This window comes from Drosophila nasuta, chromosome 3 (genome assembly GCF_023558535.2).
Source record: "Drosophila nasuta strain 15112-1781.00 chromosome 3, ASM2355853v1, whole genome shotgun sequence".
NCBI lineage: Eukaryota > Metazoa > Arthropoda > Insecta > Diptera > Drosophilidae > Drosophila > Drosophila nasuta.
The window spans coordinates 24,857,151-24,873,915 of NC_083457.1; the positions used below are offsets into that span (position 1 = coordinate 24,857,151).

Here is a 16,765-nt window from a genome sequence, read left to right on the forward strand (position 1 = left end):
TTTATTTTTAGAGTACATCAATTAAACAAGCATCGAAAATCATTTAATAGCTGAGGCAAGCAGTGGAACAACCATGGCAAGCAGTGGTCTTTACGGTCGCTTCTCAATTAGCAAGCAGAGCATGATCAAAGCAGTTGATGTTAATGACTAAACAGCAAAACACTTTATTAGAAAAATACGGGTATTCTGAAGCCGAGCATCTGTATTTTATGTTTTGGTCGTCTGTAGTGATGTTGCCTGGGCCATTTTGTAAACATGCAAATGCAGAATGTCCCTTTTTTTTGTTGGCTGGCATTGGCTTTGGCTTTGGACGTTGCTTGGTGTTTTGTTTTGCGGTCGCAAGGCATTTAAATGCCGCACATTAATGCAATCCAGGCCGGATTTCTGTGGATACTGTCACCAACACCCGCTGCTCTCCTGCTGTTGCTGCTATATTCATTGAGCAATAAAATCGAAAAATTCCATTTATATATATAGACTTATGTGAGAGTGTGTGTGTGTGTGTTTTGGGTTGTGGCAAACAAACAAACCATTTTTGCACAGACGAACAAATTTGTCAGACGCAAATTTCATTGGCATTTTATTTCGCTTGCATGTGTGTGTGTGTGTGTGTGTGCGGTCATCCAATTGGGCGACCCAGAAGAATTCAGAGAATGAGTTAGACAGGCTGAAAACATAACGCAATAGCTCATAATTAATTGATTTGACAGCCGTGGAGTGCAGTGGAGTACCACATGCAGTGCTAGTCTGTTAAGCCACTAACGTAACAAGTAGAGGGACAACAAACATTTGTGGAAATTCGAGTAACACATGTTGCAAGCTGTCATAAAAAACACAGTTGGAAAAAATGCTGTGTAGAAGAAGTAGCAGTAAGAACAAAAGGTAAACTTGGTAAAACCAAATCGCATAAATGCATGAAAGTATGTTATGTTGTAGCAGGTGCAGCTGCTGCAGCTCATGTTTCTGCCACCGACAGAGTCAAGCGACATGGGGCAAAGAGATAAAAAGAGACAAGGAGCAGCAGCAATAGAGGCAACAGCAGACAGTTATATAGTCGGCCTCAGCCTGAGCAGATACAAAACACTTTGCCAGCATTGAGGTAAGAGTAATACAGCAATAGCAACAATAAAAGTGAAAAGCACACTCTGGGCATTGGCAAATGCTATAAACGTGTCGCTCCCACAGTCTGTCTGCCTTTGTGCGATGCGAAGCTGACTCAACTGGCATCCTCCCTTCTGCCTCCCTTCCCACCCACAATATCTTCCAACTCGACGCATCCATATAGCATTCGGTGGCACTAAAGTTTGCCATATTTTAGTTGCCATACGAAGGGCTGCAGAGCATATGACGTTGCTTACCTGTTTTGTATCGCACAGACACATGTTTTCGGGGGTTTCCATTCCCAACTTTACCACCCTCGATTGTGAGTGCGACTGCGACTACGAGTATTTGGTTGCCCTATGAATAATGGCAATGGCATTTGCCTGGCCTGCCTTCGAGCTTATTGTGTGAATTATTAGCGCTATGTGTATTAAAATGCAGCTCAAGCTAATGCATGCTCGCACACAAGACAACGAGGCGTATGTGTAATGTGATTTACAATCCGAACTACTCGACTGCGCATTTAATGTGCGGCTTTATGGCCACAACAGTATTTAACAAGCAAGTGCAAACTGTAAGCTGCAAACTGTGAACTGCCAACTGCGAAGCCATTGAGCACATCTGAAGCCCAATTGCAAATACTCATTGCATTGCATCGCATCGCATCGCATCGCAACGCATCGCAGCCATATTCAACATTAAATCCCTGAGATGCATAACCAGCTAGACAACAAGATAAAGTGCAAAAGGTTGAAGGGATGCAGTGATGGAGGTCCAAAAGGATTTGATTATGCTTGTAGTCTGCGCTTGTGCTTTGGCTAATTAACGTCAAAGCGCAATCATTTAAATGGATTTACATGCCATCGCTCTCAATCTCTATCTCCAGCTCTCTATCTCTCTGCACAGCTAATGAATGCGGTTAAAGCTGAGACTACAATAATGAGCATCATCCACGTTATAATAGTATTAACGCTTGCTATGCTCTATGTTTTATAGTGAGTTGAGCTTATACAAACTACGGCATATAATTTATAGCACTGCATATACGATATATTCAATATGCACATTTATCAAAGCGAATCAACTGTGCAAATATGGTGGCAAACAATGTTTCCGATGCCTGATGCCAAATGATTTAAACATATCACGTAGTAGACGACGATATTTATCGCCCATGCGTATTTCGCATGTTTATTTAATCGCTTAATGAGCATATTATGCGTTAATAATTATATTGTTTAAAGCAAGTCGACAGCCAACAGAATGGGGCATTTTTAATGAGACGCCTTCGGGCCACGCAGCTGCCGTTGCTCGATTGTTGTTGCTGTTGTTGTTGGCACAGTTGGTTGTTTGGCTTCGCCTGGCTGATTGCCAGGTGATGCTTTTCACTAACCGTAATGAAATTTCATTTTGCACCTTTTGTTGTTTGCGCTGATAAGTAACTACTGCTAAAAATCAACATCTTTTGTGCGTATACGTAATGCTATTGATGAGCAACCAAGGGGGATATGGCGGTGTGACCTGCATTGCCTGTCAGTTTTGCTGGCTGCGAGAACTGCCATTGGCGCTGCTCTGGCAACAGGAAACGGATGCAAAACTGTGGCAACAGGAAGCATAGTCGTCGGACTGAAACAGCCACAGTCACAGCCACAGCAAGAGCAACATCAACAGCCAGAGGCAGAAACAGAAGCAGGATAGGCAATGCCAGTGCAAACGGGTAGAACAACAATTAAAGCGATAAAAGCGCAAAATGGTCACAATTCAGCAGCGTTAATCAGCAGCAAGGCGACAGCCACATAGATGTGGATATGAGCATGAAGCATGAGGCATGCAGCATGCTGCATGCACCAGAGCAGCTGCAGCTGCAACTGCAACTGAAACTGACGCTGAATGGCAATTTAAAGGCACTTGAAAGCCTCGGAGCTTGTAATGAGCGCACTTGGGTACGGAGTGCAACCAAACGGCAGCCACATGATGATGATGACACACATTTCCCATGGCTGGTTACCCGGCTGCCTGGCTGCCTGGTTGACGTTAACGCTTAATGTATGCCACTCAAAAAAACAGCAAACGGAAAGCGACAGACGGGCAAAACAGAATCCGGCATCCGTTCTGAAAATAGACCTTAAATTTGCGAGCCAATTTAAAGTCATTTAATTGACTGACCGCTGCCAGGTGAAACGATGCCTGATTGAGCTAATAGACCAGTCATTTTTCAGCCGCTTCGAGTGCACAGTCCACAGGCAGTGTCTTCAGCTCTTTGTCTCTCCATAGTGAGAGACTCTTTCTCTCTCTCTCTCTCACTCTCTCTACACTCCACTCTACTTCACTTCACTCAATTAAGTGCATTTGGCTTTGATGCACCACAACGCAACTGCCTCTCGCGGCTTTGCAGGGAGTCGAAAAAGGGAATCTGTTGCTGAGCGCAGTAGATGAATTTTGCCTCGGTGTTGTAATTGCATTTTCCGAAGTCTAGCCAATTCAAAAAGTCTCTTCTGACTGCTGAATCAGGCTTCAATTGCAGGCAGACAAAAGCATTTAGGCTCCATTACAATTCTATTGTGAAGACTCGCAAGCAGCTTGTTGCAATCAACTCATAAAGAATGCAGAGCTTGTTTGATTTGATGCGCAGAAAGTATGTTGAAATTAAGTGAAAGGTGCAAATATAATCGGTAGCATTTTGATAAATTTATTATATACATTATATTTAAATGGAAGAAAAAATAAAATGAATACTAACTACGGGCCTTAGTTGCTTTCGGTAACATTCTGGTATATTTGGTGTGTAGTACTATACAAATATATCAAATTGGGTATTAGTATATTTTAAGATTAATGCCACAATGTGAAATTTATTCACAATACGCAGCGGGTATCTCAAAATCGAGCACACTTGTAGCTATTTTACTTGTTATATTGATATATTTGTTGAACAATATTTGAATAGAAGCGGAAGGAAGTAATGAATTTCTGAGAATTTCCCATATAAAAGCTTGAATTCATTTTAAAAGCAAATATCTGTATAGTACTTAAATGAATTGCAAAAAAATTGGATTTCAAAGAACAAGTTCAAAAGGGCTGCAAAAATGCATAAAAAGTCGTACCCCATTTAAACAGTGTCAGAAGCAAATATAGTTTTAAGGCCACACATTTGCACGGCAAGCAGAAATAATCGTAAAGTTAATTAATTAATACTGGCAGTTAACTATCAATCGATCCATTAAATGGAGCACACATGTGTCGCAGCATTTGCGGAGCGTGTTCTTGTTTTTATAGCATACATTCGAGCGCATAATCAAGTGGACTGAGGGAATGCGAATTGCTTTTGCCTAGCGAGAGTGCATCAGCAGTTGAATGGGAAATGCAAATGCAGTTAGGCAGTAAATACAGAGAGAGAGAAAGAGAGAGAGTGAAAGAGATGGAGAGTGTTGCTCTCTAATCCATTAGCCGCGTTTAGCCTGATAAACAGCTAAGAACCGCAGCGGCAACAGCGGAACGAGCGCCACAAAAGCCAACAGAATTCGCATCAGTCGAATACTTTTTATATTTCGTATGGCATTCGCGTTCGCCACACATTAGCGTTGGTTGCAGCAAACCCAAAATAAAAAAAAAATAGCAGGAGCTACCGCTGCCGAAGCTGACCAAATGCTGTCTGACTTTTGTGTTGGGAATTGGGTCAAGCGGCTGCCACAAAACGTTGCAAGCAAATGCCAAATGGCAACGGGCAACCGGCAACACCAGCGTCAGCGTCAGCGAGGCATGCATTTTAATTGCAAATTTCAGCAGCAGAACTAGAGAGAGAGACGGAAAGAAAGGTGCATAGGTAAAAAAAGGTCTGCGAATAATTTATTTGAGGCGCTTAGCACGAGATTAACCGTAAATGTAAACCAGCCAACGAACCGGAAATGGATTACGTTGCAGCCAGCGGAAGTAGAAAGTCACACGTAATTTAATATCACGCTGCCAATTTACGACCTAGAGAGAGTCTGAGAGTGTGTAGACAGAGAGAGAGAGACAGAGCGAGAGTGAGAGAGATGTAATTGCATCTGTCGTGTGCGGTTGCAATTGGCAATAGAATTAAAGTTTCAGCCAAGCACTTTAAGACCGAAAGCAGAGGCAGAAGGCAAAGCCAGACAGACAGACAGGGATACAAAAATTGCTTGCTAGACAGCGTTGCATATGTTTTTTTTTTTTATACATACATACAATACGCAAACTGTTCTCAGTCTTTTGCTTTCCCTCTTCGCTTGCTTGATTGCCCTATGACAGCGTGTTGCCATTGCCACTCCTGTTGCCGTTCCTGTTGCTGTTGCTGTTGCCATTGCCATCATCAGCTTCGCTCAAGTTGAACTCCGATGCCAACCCCAACAGCGAGTGTCTGTTGACGTTGCTGTTGCTCTTGCTCTTGCTTTTCGTTCGCAGCAGCAAACGAAGGGAAACCTTTTTGGCCAACAACCACGGTTGGCAACCTTAATTGGCTTTGAGGCGAATGTATTCCAAATCTGATTTCGCATATGGAAGCATTTCACTTGATGATGGCAAATTCGCGCTTTTCCTGCCATCATCCATTGACACCTCTCTACATAGCTCTTGCTCTGTCTCTCTCCCTCTCCCTCTCTACGTCGTCGTCGTGCTACAAATTCCTGGTAATAACATTAGCAGCTTTAATTTGGTGCGAACGAGTTGCGAGATGACATGGCTAAAATTAGCTGTTTGTTCACTGACCTTTTACCCATTGCCCTTTCAGTCTCTCAACCGTTCATCGGCTCAACCTCTGGCATTTTCGCTAGCTGACTGCCACTTCTTGTCAATAACAAAACAATGCCAACAGTTGTAAACAATTATGTAGACCATCGAACTGTGCGCTATTGTTTTATCAACACACACAGACACACTCACACACACACAAATATTCACATGCTCAGAAACACATATAACAACTACACAGCCACTTCCACTTCCGCTTCCGTTTGGCAGCAACTCACGCCATGCATTTGATCCGACTTGTTTTGCTTCCGAATAAAATACCCTGTAGGCAATCAGTGACTTTTGCAATTATATTTTGGCAGCACAGCTCAGTTATTTTGGTATTAGAAAGACATATTTTACTTGGAATTTATTTTAAGCGCATAGCTTGATTCTCTGAAATGGTATTTCATTACCTAATATTGCTGTGAATTTAATACTTACTTTCATTTGATCTCATTTTTATTTGCTTGAGTTTCCTAAAATCAATTTATATATTTCTAATGTCACTTTCTATAATGTCTACCTTCCCATATCATATTTTTCTTATATTAAATAACATACTTTAACTTGCACTTATTTTTAATTTTTAAATTTCTCTAAATTAAATTTATCTAATTCTAAGGGTACTTTCTAAATGGTTTTTTAAACTTTAATCACCATTTTTTTTTGGTATATTGGAGACTATTAAATATATACGTTAATGCTTAAATAGTTTAACTCTACAATAAGTGCACATTCTAAATAGCTTTATTTACAATTCGCGTATATCAACATCTCTTATAATTGTTGAAATTGAATACAAACCTAAATTTGTTTATATATTTTTAAACTTGAATTTTCTAATTACAAATAAGACTTTTTTAAGAGCGCATTTCATAATATATTTTTTACTCATCATATATTTGAATATTTTTTATGGTGTTGAAAATTGAAAACAACTTATAGTTTGTTATAAATTATACTTATTTTAAGAGCGCATTTTACTATTCTTTTCTAATTCTAAGTGCACATTACTTTGGTTGAGTCACTCATATCAATATTTCTTAATAATCATATTGTTGGCAATTTATTACAAACTTTATTTTGCCTAATGCTAAGTTATTGATTAATCATAAACACTGTCTTCAGCTGTTACTCTATCTATTACTTTCGTCCTTAGCTGCTATCAATCCTCATTCTTTTCCCTTTCATGGTCAGCATATTCTTCTTTTTAGTTGGTATTCGTATCGTCGAGCAGATGCTTTTATTGCATTCTTGCATATTATTTATGTTAGCAAGACTTTTCGCCATATTCTCGTATAGTAAACTATATTTGTATTGTATAAACAAGCGCATAAACTTTTTGCGGCCAGTGAACCAATGGCGAATCCATAGAGAAAACCCAAAAAACTGCAGTGTTACCCCAAATCCCAAACCCGGTTGAATGAATCCTGCTGCGGCTGCTGCTGCTGTTGCTGTTGCTCCTGTTGCAGTCATGCGTATCCCGCTGGCAGCCATAATTGTTTTTTTGAAGTGTTCGCCGGCTAGACTTTATTTATTGTTCTCACACATGCAAACACCGACACAGACACACACAGATACGAATACAAACACTCACTGTTTGGGGCAAATGGACAGCGGTTTAGAGACTATTTTCGAGTGTGGATTTTAGACGCAGAGCTGACCAACACACAGTTCACCATATGCAATTGAACAGCTTTTCTCTTTATCTCGTTTTCTCTCTCCTCTCCTCTCCTCTACTCTACTCTGTTCTGTTTGTGTTTGTATTTGTTATATTTACATTTATTTTTACAGTTTGATTGACTTTTTGGCTTTGAATTGATTCACTTTGTGTATGCAAATCCTTTTGCCACACACACACACAACGAGACAGCAATAGATAGAGAGAGAGAGAGAGAGAGGGGGAAAATGGAAGAGAAACTCGCTCAATTAATGCAATTTTCTGTTGCTGATTTGTCATGAAAATTTGCATGGCATTCACAGCTGCGTTGCGTGACCAATTTGCATGCCACCTGGCAAACTGCTTATGGTAATGAATGCCACAAAACGCACTGCCACCGTGGCGCACCAGCTACCCTCTTCACTCCTCCCCCCGCACTTCTCTGCGCCATGGCAACTAATAATCCAAAACGCAAGTTGACAACTTTCTTTCAAATGGCGACCGAAATTGAGTGGCGTTTTGCGAACCAGCTGGAAACTTATGAAAGTTGTTTGCCAAACAACAATAAAATAAATTGCGCAAAGTGCAAACAGAAAGTTGTAGACTCCACCTAGTATCCTCCACTTCTCCCCTTTTCCCCTCCTTCCTTGTGCAACGCAGCAAGCTGCCAACTCGTGTCAATTGTCATTTGTGCTTGTACTTTTCTTCTGCCTCCCAGCAGCAGCAGCAGCAGGAGCAACAGCAGCAAACTCAACTGCTAGCATCAGCAGCTTTTGTCTTTGCTCTTTGCAGTTGTTACGCTTTTATTGCTATTGTTGTTGCCGCGCCTGCTGTTATGCTTATTATTTATATTACTCGGGCACAGCAGGAGCAAACACACAGAGACTGAACACAAAGAGAGAGAAAGAGCATGAAGAACATGTTCTGCCACTACTTGCTTTTATTATACCCGCTACCCATAGGGTAGAAGGGTATTATAACTTTGTGCCGGCAAGAAATGTATGTAACAGGTAGAAGGAGGCATCTCCGACCCTATAAAGTATATATATTCTTGATCAGCGTCAACAGCCGAGACGATCTAGCCGTGTCCGTCTGTCCGTCTGTCCGTCTGTCCGTATGAGCACCTAGATCTCAGAGACTATAAGAGATAGAGCTATAATTTTTTTTCGACAGCATTTGTTATGTTTGCACGCAGATCAAGTTTGTTTCAAATTTTTGACACGCCCACTTCAGCACCCGCAAATCAAAAAAATCGAATAACAAGCGTAATTTTAAAGCTAGAGTTACGAATTTTGGTATATACAGTAATAGCTATAGTAGTTATGATCCCTGATAATTTGGTTGCGATCAGAGAAAAATTGTGGAAGTAATTAAAGAAATACTTTTGTATGGGCAAACACGCCTACTTACTAGGGGTCTTAGTTGCTTTGGCTGACAATCTGGTATATTGTGCCGTCTATGGTATATTTTGAATGCGGTACTATATCGATATACCACATATACCATTCGGTATATTTTTAGAATTTTTGCAGTATATTTGGTATATTTTGAGAATAATACCGCAAAATATATTGCTTTTATTCAAAATGGGTAGCGGGTATCTCACAGTCGAGTACACTCGACTGTAGCTTTCTTACTTGTTTTTTTGTGTAGGTGTTAAGAAATTTGATTTGCCTCCGCGCCATTTTATGAAGTGAACGCAGCGTGTGACTCAATTTGTTGTTGTTGTTGCTACTGCTGTTGATGTGTGTGTTTTTTTATATTAAAACCCAGTGAGCTGTGAGCGACAAACGGAAGTTCAATTCACTGCAAACAGAAGCAGCATTCGTTCATAGATACGAAAACATTAAAATATAATACTTATCGCATGCGAGTGCGCGGGACTCGCATCACATTTTATCAGACTGCACATTTTGTGAAATTGAATAACATAAATAAAACGTTGTAGTCGTATGTAGAGTGTGAGAGTTGACAGCTTAAAGCCAGCCACTGGCTCAAACAATTTGCATTTCAATGAGTCTAATATTTTTGTGTTATTCATTCATATATTCAACAGCAACGCATGAGATATGAGAGTTAAATTTAGCTACATGCCAGAAATTTGCAAAATTACAAATGTAGGAAACAGAAAATAAACTTTGCATAGTACTTTTCGGTTCACTAACATCTTACTACCGAAATCTTCTTTAACTACTTTTAGTATTCATAATTGAATATCTTAAATTGATTGTCGCATCAGCATTAAATGGAACTGTTCTCGAAGTCAGTTCCTTAAGTATCCAGTGAATTGCTGAAATTGCAATCAGCGTAATATCAATAATAACAATGTGTTTCTTCAAGCAGCTGCTACTTTTTTCTTTCTTTCTGCGCTTTCTCTCATACTTATTTTCGATTTGAATTCAGTGCAGAGCAAGAAATGTGTCCGGTTGCCAGTTGGTCGGCTTCTACTTCTGTTTCTGTTTCTGCTTCTGCTTATTTCTCCTTCTCTTGCTCCAGCTGTTGGTTCTGATGCTTCTGTTGTTTGGCTTTCATCTCTTATTACATTGTGCAGAATGCAAAGTACTTTGCAATGAGACTGGGGCGAAGGAAGTTCAGTACTGGTCACAGTCTGATATTGTAAGAAGTTAGATTGCTGTGCAGTCGAAACAGTTTTGGCTGAAAGTCGCCAAGTCGCCGCTTTCAATAAATATTTATGAAAAATGTTAATATTTTTCGTTTCCCCCCCACAAGTTTTCATTTCATTCTTCATATTTTTTTTTGGTGTATGTGTATTTTCTGTAATTTTGCATTTTTTGTGTGTGTGCGCGCGTGTTGCCTTTTAATCTAAATGTTAATTCGCTTGAAATGAATCAGTTAAGCTGCAAAGGGAAAGTCAAAGGCAACGCGACGTATGCGTAATGTGCTGCGCTTCGCTCTCTTTGTGCGTATGAGTATGTGTGTGTGTGTATGTGTGTGCGTTTGTTTGCTCTTGTGTTTGTGTATGAGAATTAATTGGAGCGCGGTACGTAACAAAATGCTCCTTGGGGAGCAATTGCCGGGCGAAGTTCAAGTGGTTGCGGTTGCCAAGAGGGAACTTCTTCTGCAACTGGAGCTGGCCAAACTCGAGCTTCAGCTTGAAAAATATCAAATATTTAGACACTGCTGCTGCCAGCTGCAACAGATGAAAAAGGCGAGAGAAAGCAGGTGTGAGATTTTTAATTAAAGCTACAACGGCAGCGAGACTTTGGCTGAACCACAACCGGAGGTTAATTACGTGACAAATAAACTGCAGAGTGTGTAGACTCGCAATTTCCAATAGACCGAAGTTCTCTGGCATAACGCATACGCAGCGTTGCACAGCCAATAGCCAACATTTTGCAAAACGAGCTGCCAATCAGCCTAACAATTATGAATGGCCAGCCAAATGCAGCACTATGAGTTGCCCTCTCTTCCTCCCTCTCTCCTTTCTCTCCCCTCCACCAGCCGTTTGATTTATCTCGTAATTAAGGCCGGCATGCGCAATGCGTTTCCACTTTTGACCCCCAGTGCCGCCCTTTGATGCAACAAATTGAAATAAATTGCCAAAAGCCCGCTTCGAATTTCATATGCAGCTGCGCTAACAAGCTGCCGCAGACCAAAAGACGACGAACAGACAGATAGACAGATAGATAGACGAGCAAGGACTTTGCCAGGGTAAACGATAAAGTGTAGCCACCGACATGTTGCGCACTTTATTTGCATGCTTTTAAGGTCTGTCAGCTCAGCGACTGCTCCTCTTGTTCAGCTTGAATGGGTATTAGAATACTGTCTGGCGTTCTTTTGGGATGTGAGCATTAATCAAAAAGATGTTTGGCTGCGCATCATTAATAACTGGCCTCAGCTGTCATGTTGCTTAACCCCAGACTAAACTATTGATAGAAATTCGACATTGTCAAGGTGCGAATGTGCCACAGTTCTTCTTGATTGATGTATTATGGCTTGCCTAACAAATTGCTGAGCCATTGCTGATGAAAAACATAAAGAGATGTCACTATTACAATGAGTAATTGGATTTCGTGTGTTGGATCAATATTTCCATGACATTTTAATTTGAATAGCTATTGGCTAAAATTAAGTGAAATTAGAATACTGCATTTATTATCCAATATTTCAGAAAGTGTTAGAAAATGTAATGAAATATTCAATTACAGATTAAAAGAAACTACCTCAAAAAGTTACAAATTAAAGAGCAGGCAATAAAATGAAATACAAAATTAATTGTGTCTTAATATGTCAACCAAAATAAGTTGAAAATCAAATACTACTTTTATTATGAACTGATATATTTAATAGGATATTTTATACGCAGTAATGAATTATTTATCTGGAAGAAACTATCGCAACTATTAGAGTAATAAATAGGAGAGCAGATAAACAAATGATTTGTAAACAATTGTGACTAAGAATACTGTTTTTGTTTTATACTAAAATATTTAAAAGTATGTAATGTAATGTAATGAATTATTTAACTACTGCAACTTCAAACTAACAAGTTTAAGAGTAGATAATAAAATGAAATACATTCAATTGTGACTCAGTTTATCAATGAATAAGCGAATAAAATTAGTTAACACTCGAATACTAAATTATTTTAAAACGAAATTTCAGGCAGTATGAAACAACGTAATGAATTGTTTAATTACATCTTAAAAGAAACTATTGCATATCTTTAAGTAACGAATTACAAAGCTCATAATAAAATGGAATATGAATTTGTGAGCTTGAATAGCGCAGTTAAATTACATCCATTTCAATTGTGACTCAGTTTATCAATCAAAAGCAATTAAAATTAGTTGAAAGTAGAATACTATATTATTTCAAACATTATTAGACAATGCAATGAATTGTTTAATTACATCTTGGAAGAAACTTTCACATCTGAAGTAACAAATTAAATGAAATACAAACAATTCAGATCTGACCCAGTTTAATATTTCGTACTACAAATAGAATTGTTTGTTTAGAACTTCCAATTAGCCATTGTATTCCATGCTGGTATTGAAATTGCAAGTAACTTGTATTGCAATATTTATGCTGTACACAACTCGGCACATAAACCAAACAAATTGTCACTTCAACTCTGACTATTGTTCAGTCTAATATTACTTCTTTGTACTATATTTTGCTGTTATATTAAATTTCATATATGGCACGTATATGGCTCTCGGATGGCATTATGTCAGTCAGCTCCAATAAAGTTGCCAGTGGAAATTTGTCAGCTATGCGGTGGACTGTGGACTCTGGGACTCTGGCATGCGGAGCACAACTTTAAAACAAGCGAATTGTGCGAATAAATGGCATAGATAACTTTATGGCCACCACTGCACTTTGTCTAACCCGTCAACCGGGCATGACACGCACACATAGCACACACACTTACACACACGCTCACACATACAGCTGGGAGTGTAGTTAGCCTTCGGCTTTGGCATGCATTTAACATCAGCAACAGCAGCAGCAGCAGAAGCGGGTGAAAAGGATCGAGGTGCAGCAGGGTTAGCTGAGGCGGGCGGCGGGTGTCAGAGGCCAAACTCGTGATGCCATTGCAGCTTCTATTTTTCTTTTTTCTTCTTCTTTTTTTTTTGGTTTTTTATCTATGTGTGTGTGTGTGTGTGAGTGTGGGTGACGCTGCTTTGAACGGCATTCGCAGCTCTACGTGACATGCATAGCTCATTGGGTTTTTGGCCCCGACGACGAGCATGGCCAAGAGAAAATATTGCAGTTGTGATATAATATGTTTAAGCAGCAGCCGCAGCAGCAGCAACAGCAGCGACTGCAGTTGGCATATCCTGACTCTTTAACGCGGTGCGCGCTGTTGTGCCAAGTTTTTCCGAGGTGCTAATGAAAATTGCGCAACTTTGCGCAAAATCACAATCACAGCTTGAACTGCCAAAACGGAAATGGCAACGCATCCGGCTAGACAGCTAATTGCCTTACGCTGCACTGAAACACACACATGCAGGTGTGCATATGAATGTGTGTGTGTGTGTGTATGTGTTCCATTTCTTAAGGCAGCGCGAACAAAAGCCGCTAATTAGTTGGCCAAAAAATGGTGTTGTGCACACGCTTTAAGAGCAATTAAAGTGCATGGCTCGAAATTGAAGCGACTAAATGTGTTTTTTATGTTGCCAACACGCTGCTGTATTAATTGTGTCGTGGGGTACAAGCAAAACCAATTTGCAACAGCAATGGCAGTGGCGGTGGCAGCAGCAGCCAAAGCGGTGCCAGCAACTGTAGCTCTGTGGGGCTGGCAGTTAATTTTAATTACGCACATGGCAGTTAATGTTGCGACATGGCGTCTCAATTTAGACACCTTTTTGTGTAGCACCCACCGCTGCCTCCCGCCTTTCCACTTTACGCTTAAACCCTACACACACTCACACACACACACACACACACACACACACACACACACACACACACACACAAATTGCCATTAAATGCGTTGAATGTGGGTGGCATTGGGCGCCGCCATTGCCAAAATGAATAAACGACAATGGCTTTTGTGGACAAGTCTGCCAATGTGTGTGTATGTGTGTGTTGTGTTAGTGTGTGTGTATGTTTTGTATGTATGTGTGTGTGCATATAACATATAGCATACAGCGTCAATCGTGTTATTTAAAGCGTTACGCTTCAGGCGGCCAGAGGTAAAAGAACAAAACAAATTAATTTTGGCCATGTGTGGCCAGGTCTATGTAGAAATATTTCTGTGTGTCTGCTTATAGTACTATATAGTACTTCTATATAGCATAAGTGGGTGTGCTCGTGTGTGTGTGTGTGTGTGTGTGTTGTTATGGCCATGTAGAAGTGTAAGTAGTAGCATAGCCCGAGGACAGACACACTCGCATTCGCAGCTCAGTGCACAGCTGTGTGTAAGCAAATGGTTTATGCAAACCCTGCAGGGCTCAGTTTATACTCAGTTTTCTTCGAAATTTGCATTGCTCACAAGCAAACATTTCTGCTGCATAGCTAATGCTTAAATTAAACAAAATAATGTGTGGCATAATTGCCTATTAAATTATGAAATAAATTAGTAATGCAATAATGATATTCAATTATTGTAAATAAAAGTGCAAATTTCAATATTCCATTTATTTTTATAAGCTTAAACTTTTATTGAATTGAATTGAATGCGGAAATTAAACATTTCCGCAAGAGCAAAAAAAAAATTACTTATACGTACGTATACTTAACCTTTTGGCATTCAACCTGAAATACATTAACAGCAACTGTTCCAGGGTATCTCTACTTCGTGCTGGTCCTTATGTATTTCACAGCGTTTTAGCTTTGCTTTGAGCTCGAGTACGTTGTGCCATTTCCTTTCGCATTAGCAGAGCTATGTTTAGGCCCTGCAGTTGTTGGCTTTGCCAAATGAAATATGTATTTCCTTGGCACACATTTACGCTTTGGCCAAAATTGCTTTTGTTCCACAATTGCGAAATATGTGCTGGCATTCTGGCGGATATTAAACCGGCGTCGAGCGACGCTTTCTTTTCTGCCCCGGTTAAGTATAGCTGTAACTGTAGCCATAACTGTTACTGTTATGTCAGCAGAGACCCAGAGAATGTTGAAAGGAGGCAAAGGAAACCCACCCATCCACTTGAATCATAAACGCATTGGCATTTCAAATTGCAATTTACACACACGGAATGTGTGTATATATAATTTATACGATTTTTATTTAAAAGTTAGTTCATTCTCAACTGTTTGCAGCTGCTTACAGACTCGACTCGACTCGACTTGACTCTTACATACACATGCTCGTTATACATACACATATATTTGTAGTATCGGGTTTTTTCTTTTAGGTAAATATATATTTATATAGAAGTATTACTTATCGTAGTGGGAGATATGACATTCGTTTGCATTTTTGGAACTGCTCTGCACCTAACTAACTAACCAATCAATCAATCAATCAATCAATCAACTTTTAACTCTGCGACTCTTACATCAGTTTTGAGCTTTACATAAGTACAGATGAGTATAAGTATAAGAGTATATTATAAGAGTATTAACTACGAATTCGTCTGCGCTTACACATTCACTTTGAATACCTGTAATTAACTGTCGATTATAAGTGTATAATATATATATATATTAGCATTCTTTGATTTTCTTTTTTTTTCTTTATAAAATGCAAGCGAAAGATTCGAATATTATTATTGGAAAAATTCATAAGGAAACTCACAAAAAGTACACAAATAAATTGAAAGTTTTGTTTTACTTTGTTTATCAACATTTAACATTTATATTTTATGTTACATTTTGCTCAGGTTTGTCATGTTCTCATCATATCATATTATAGCACTTAAGAACCTCTCTCATGAAATATTCAGTGGGCCTAGAGAAGAGCTTTACAATAAGTAAGTAGTTTTTGAAGATTGAGTTTATAGGATAGTTATGATATAAAAGCAAGTTAGGTTCGATCTGCGAGTGATTTTACGACGTTTAATTAGAGCCAATAAAAAGATTCGATCATATATCTTGTGTTTATTTAATAACTAATTCATTAATTTTGATACCTCTCACTAAGTTAATCTAAATATCACTCGGGGTTTTCTTTTATTTTCAATTTTCAATTTGCATGTTTCGTGTTGAGTTTGGAATTTGTCCTAGCACAAAATTGTATACACATAATGGTTGCATAATACTAATACACATTTGGGACTGCCAACTCGAGGGAAAGTGGACATGGACATCAGCTCCAGCTCCAGCTCCGGGTCAGGCCTTTAGAAATCCTTGTTCTTCCTTGAGCCGTGCAGTCGTTGCTTGACATTCTTGGTACTGTGGCTGACAAGCTACACTTCCTCATAGCTGCGACATTTGGGTAATGGGCCTGACCACTTGCCATCTGCCTGACATTTTGGCCGTTCGGGTGGCCCCGTGGTGTGATCTTCGTTCGTCTGGATCTGGATGAAGCCGGGCCGGCATTGAACGCTCAGGTAATCGCCCGCATCGTAGTTGAACTTAAGTGGAGCGATCAGGCCATTGGGCGGATCGCCCGGATAGGGGCATTGCGATTTGCCTGAGCGGAGAGCGAGATTTGGCATGGATGGCATGGATGGTCATATATTGGGCATGCATGCATGGTGGTTGATGTAGTAGTGGTGGTAGCAAACAAGTTGTTGCGCGTTGATGTTACATGATTGTGAATTCGTGGTGATTGAGAGCGGTATCAGTATCGGTATCAGTTTCGGTTTGAGATCGGTAATCGATTGTTTGTTACACAGCGGA

At 39.7% G+C, this 16,765-nt stretch overlaps 1 protein-coding gene across 2 annotated transcripts in view; it reads right to left on the reverse strand.

Moving 5' to 3' along the window:
• Positions 1–15,150: 15,150 nt before the first annotated feature.
• Positions 15,151–16,765, reverse strand: part of LOC132790337 (locomotion-related protein Hikaru genki) — a 33,765-nt gene continuing 32,150 nt past the window's right edge. For both annotated transcript variants that reach the window (XM_060798831.1, XM_060798830.1), the window contains one exon: positions 15,151–16,556. In XM_060798831.1, coding sequence (XP_060654814.1) covers positions 16,330–16,556 — 227 coding nt within the window. In that variant the 3' untranslated portion in view covers positions 15,151–16,329. The remainder of the gene's footprint in view (positions 16,557–16,765) is intronic.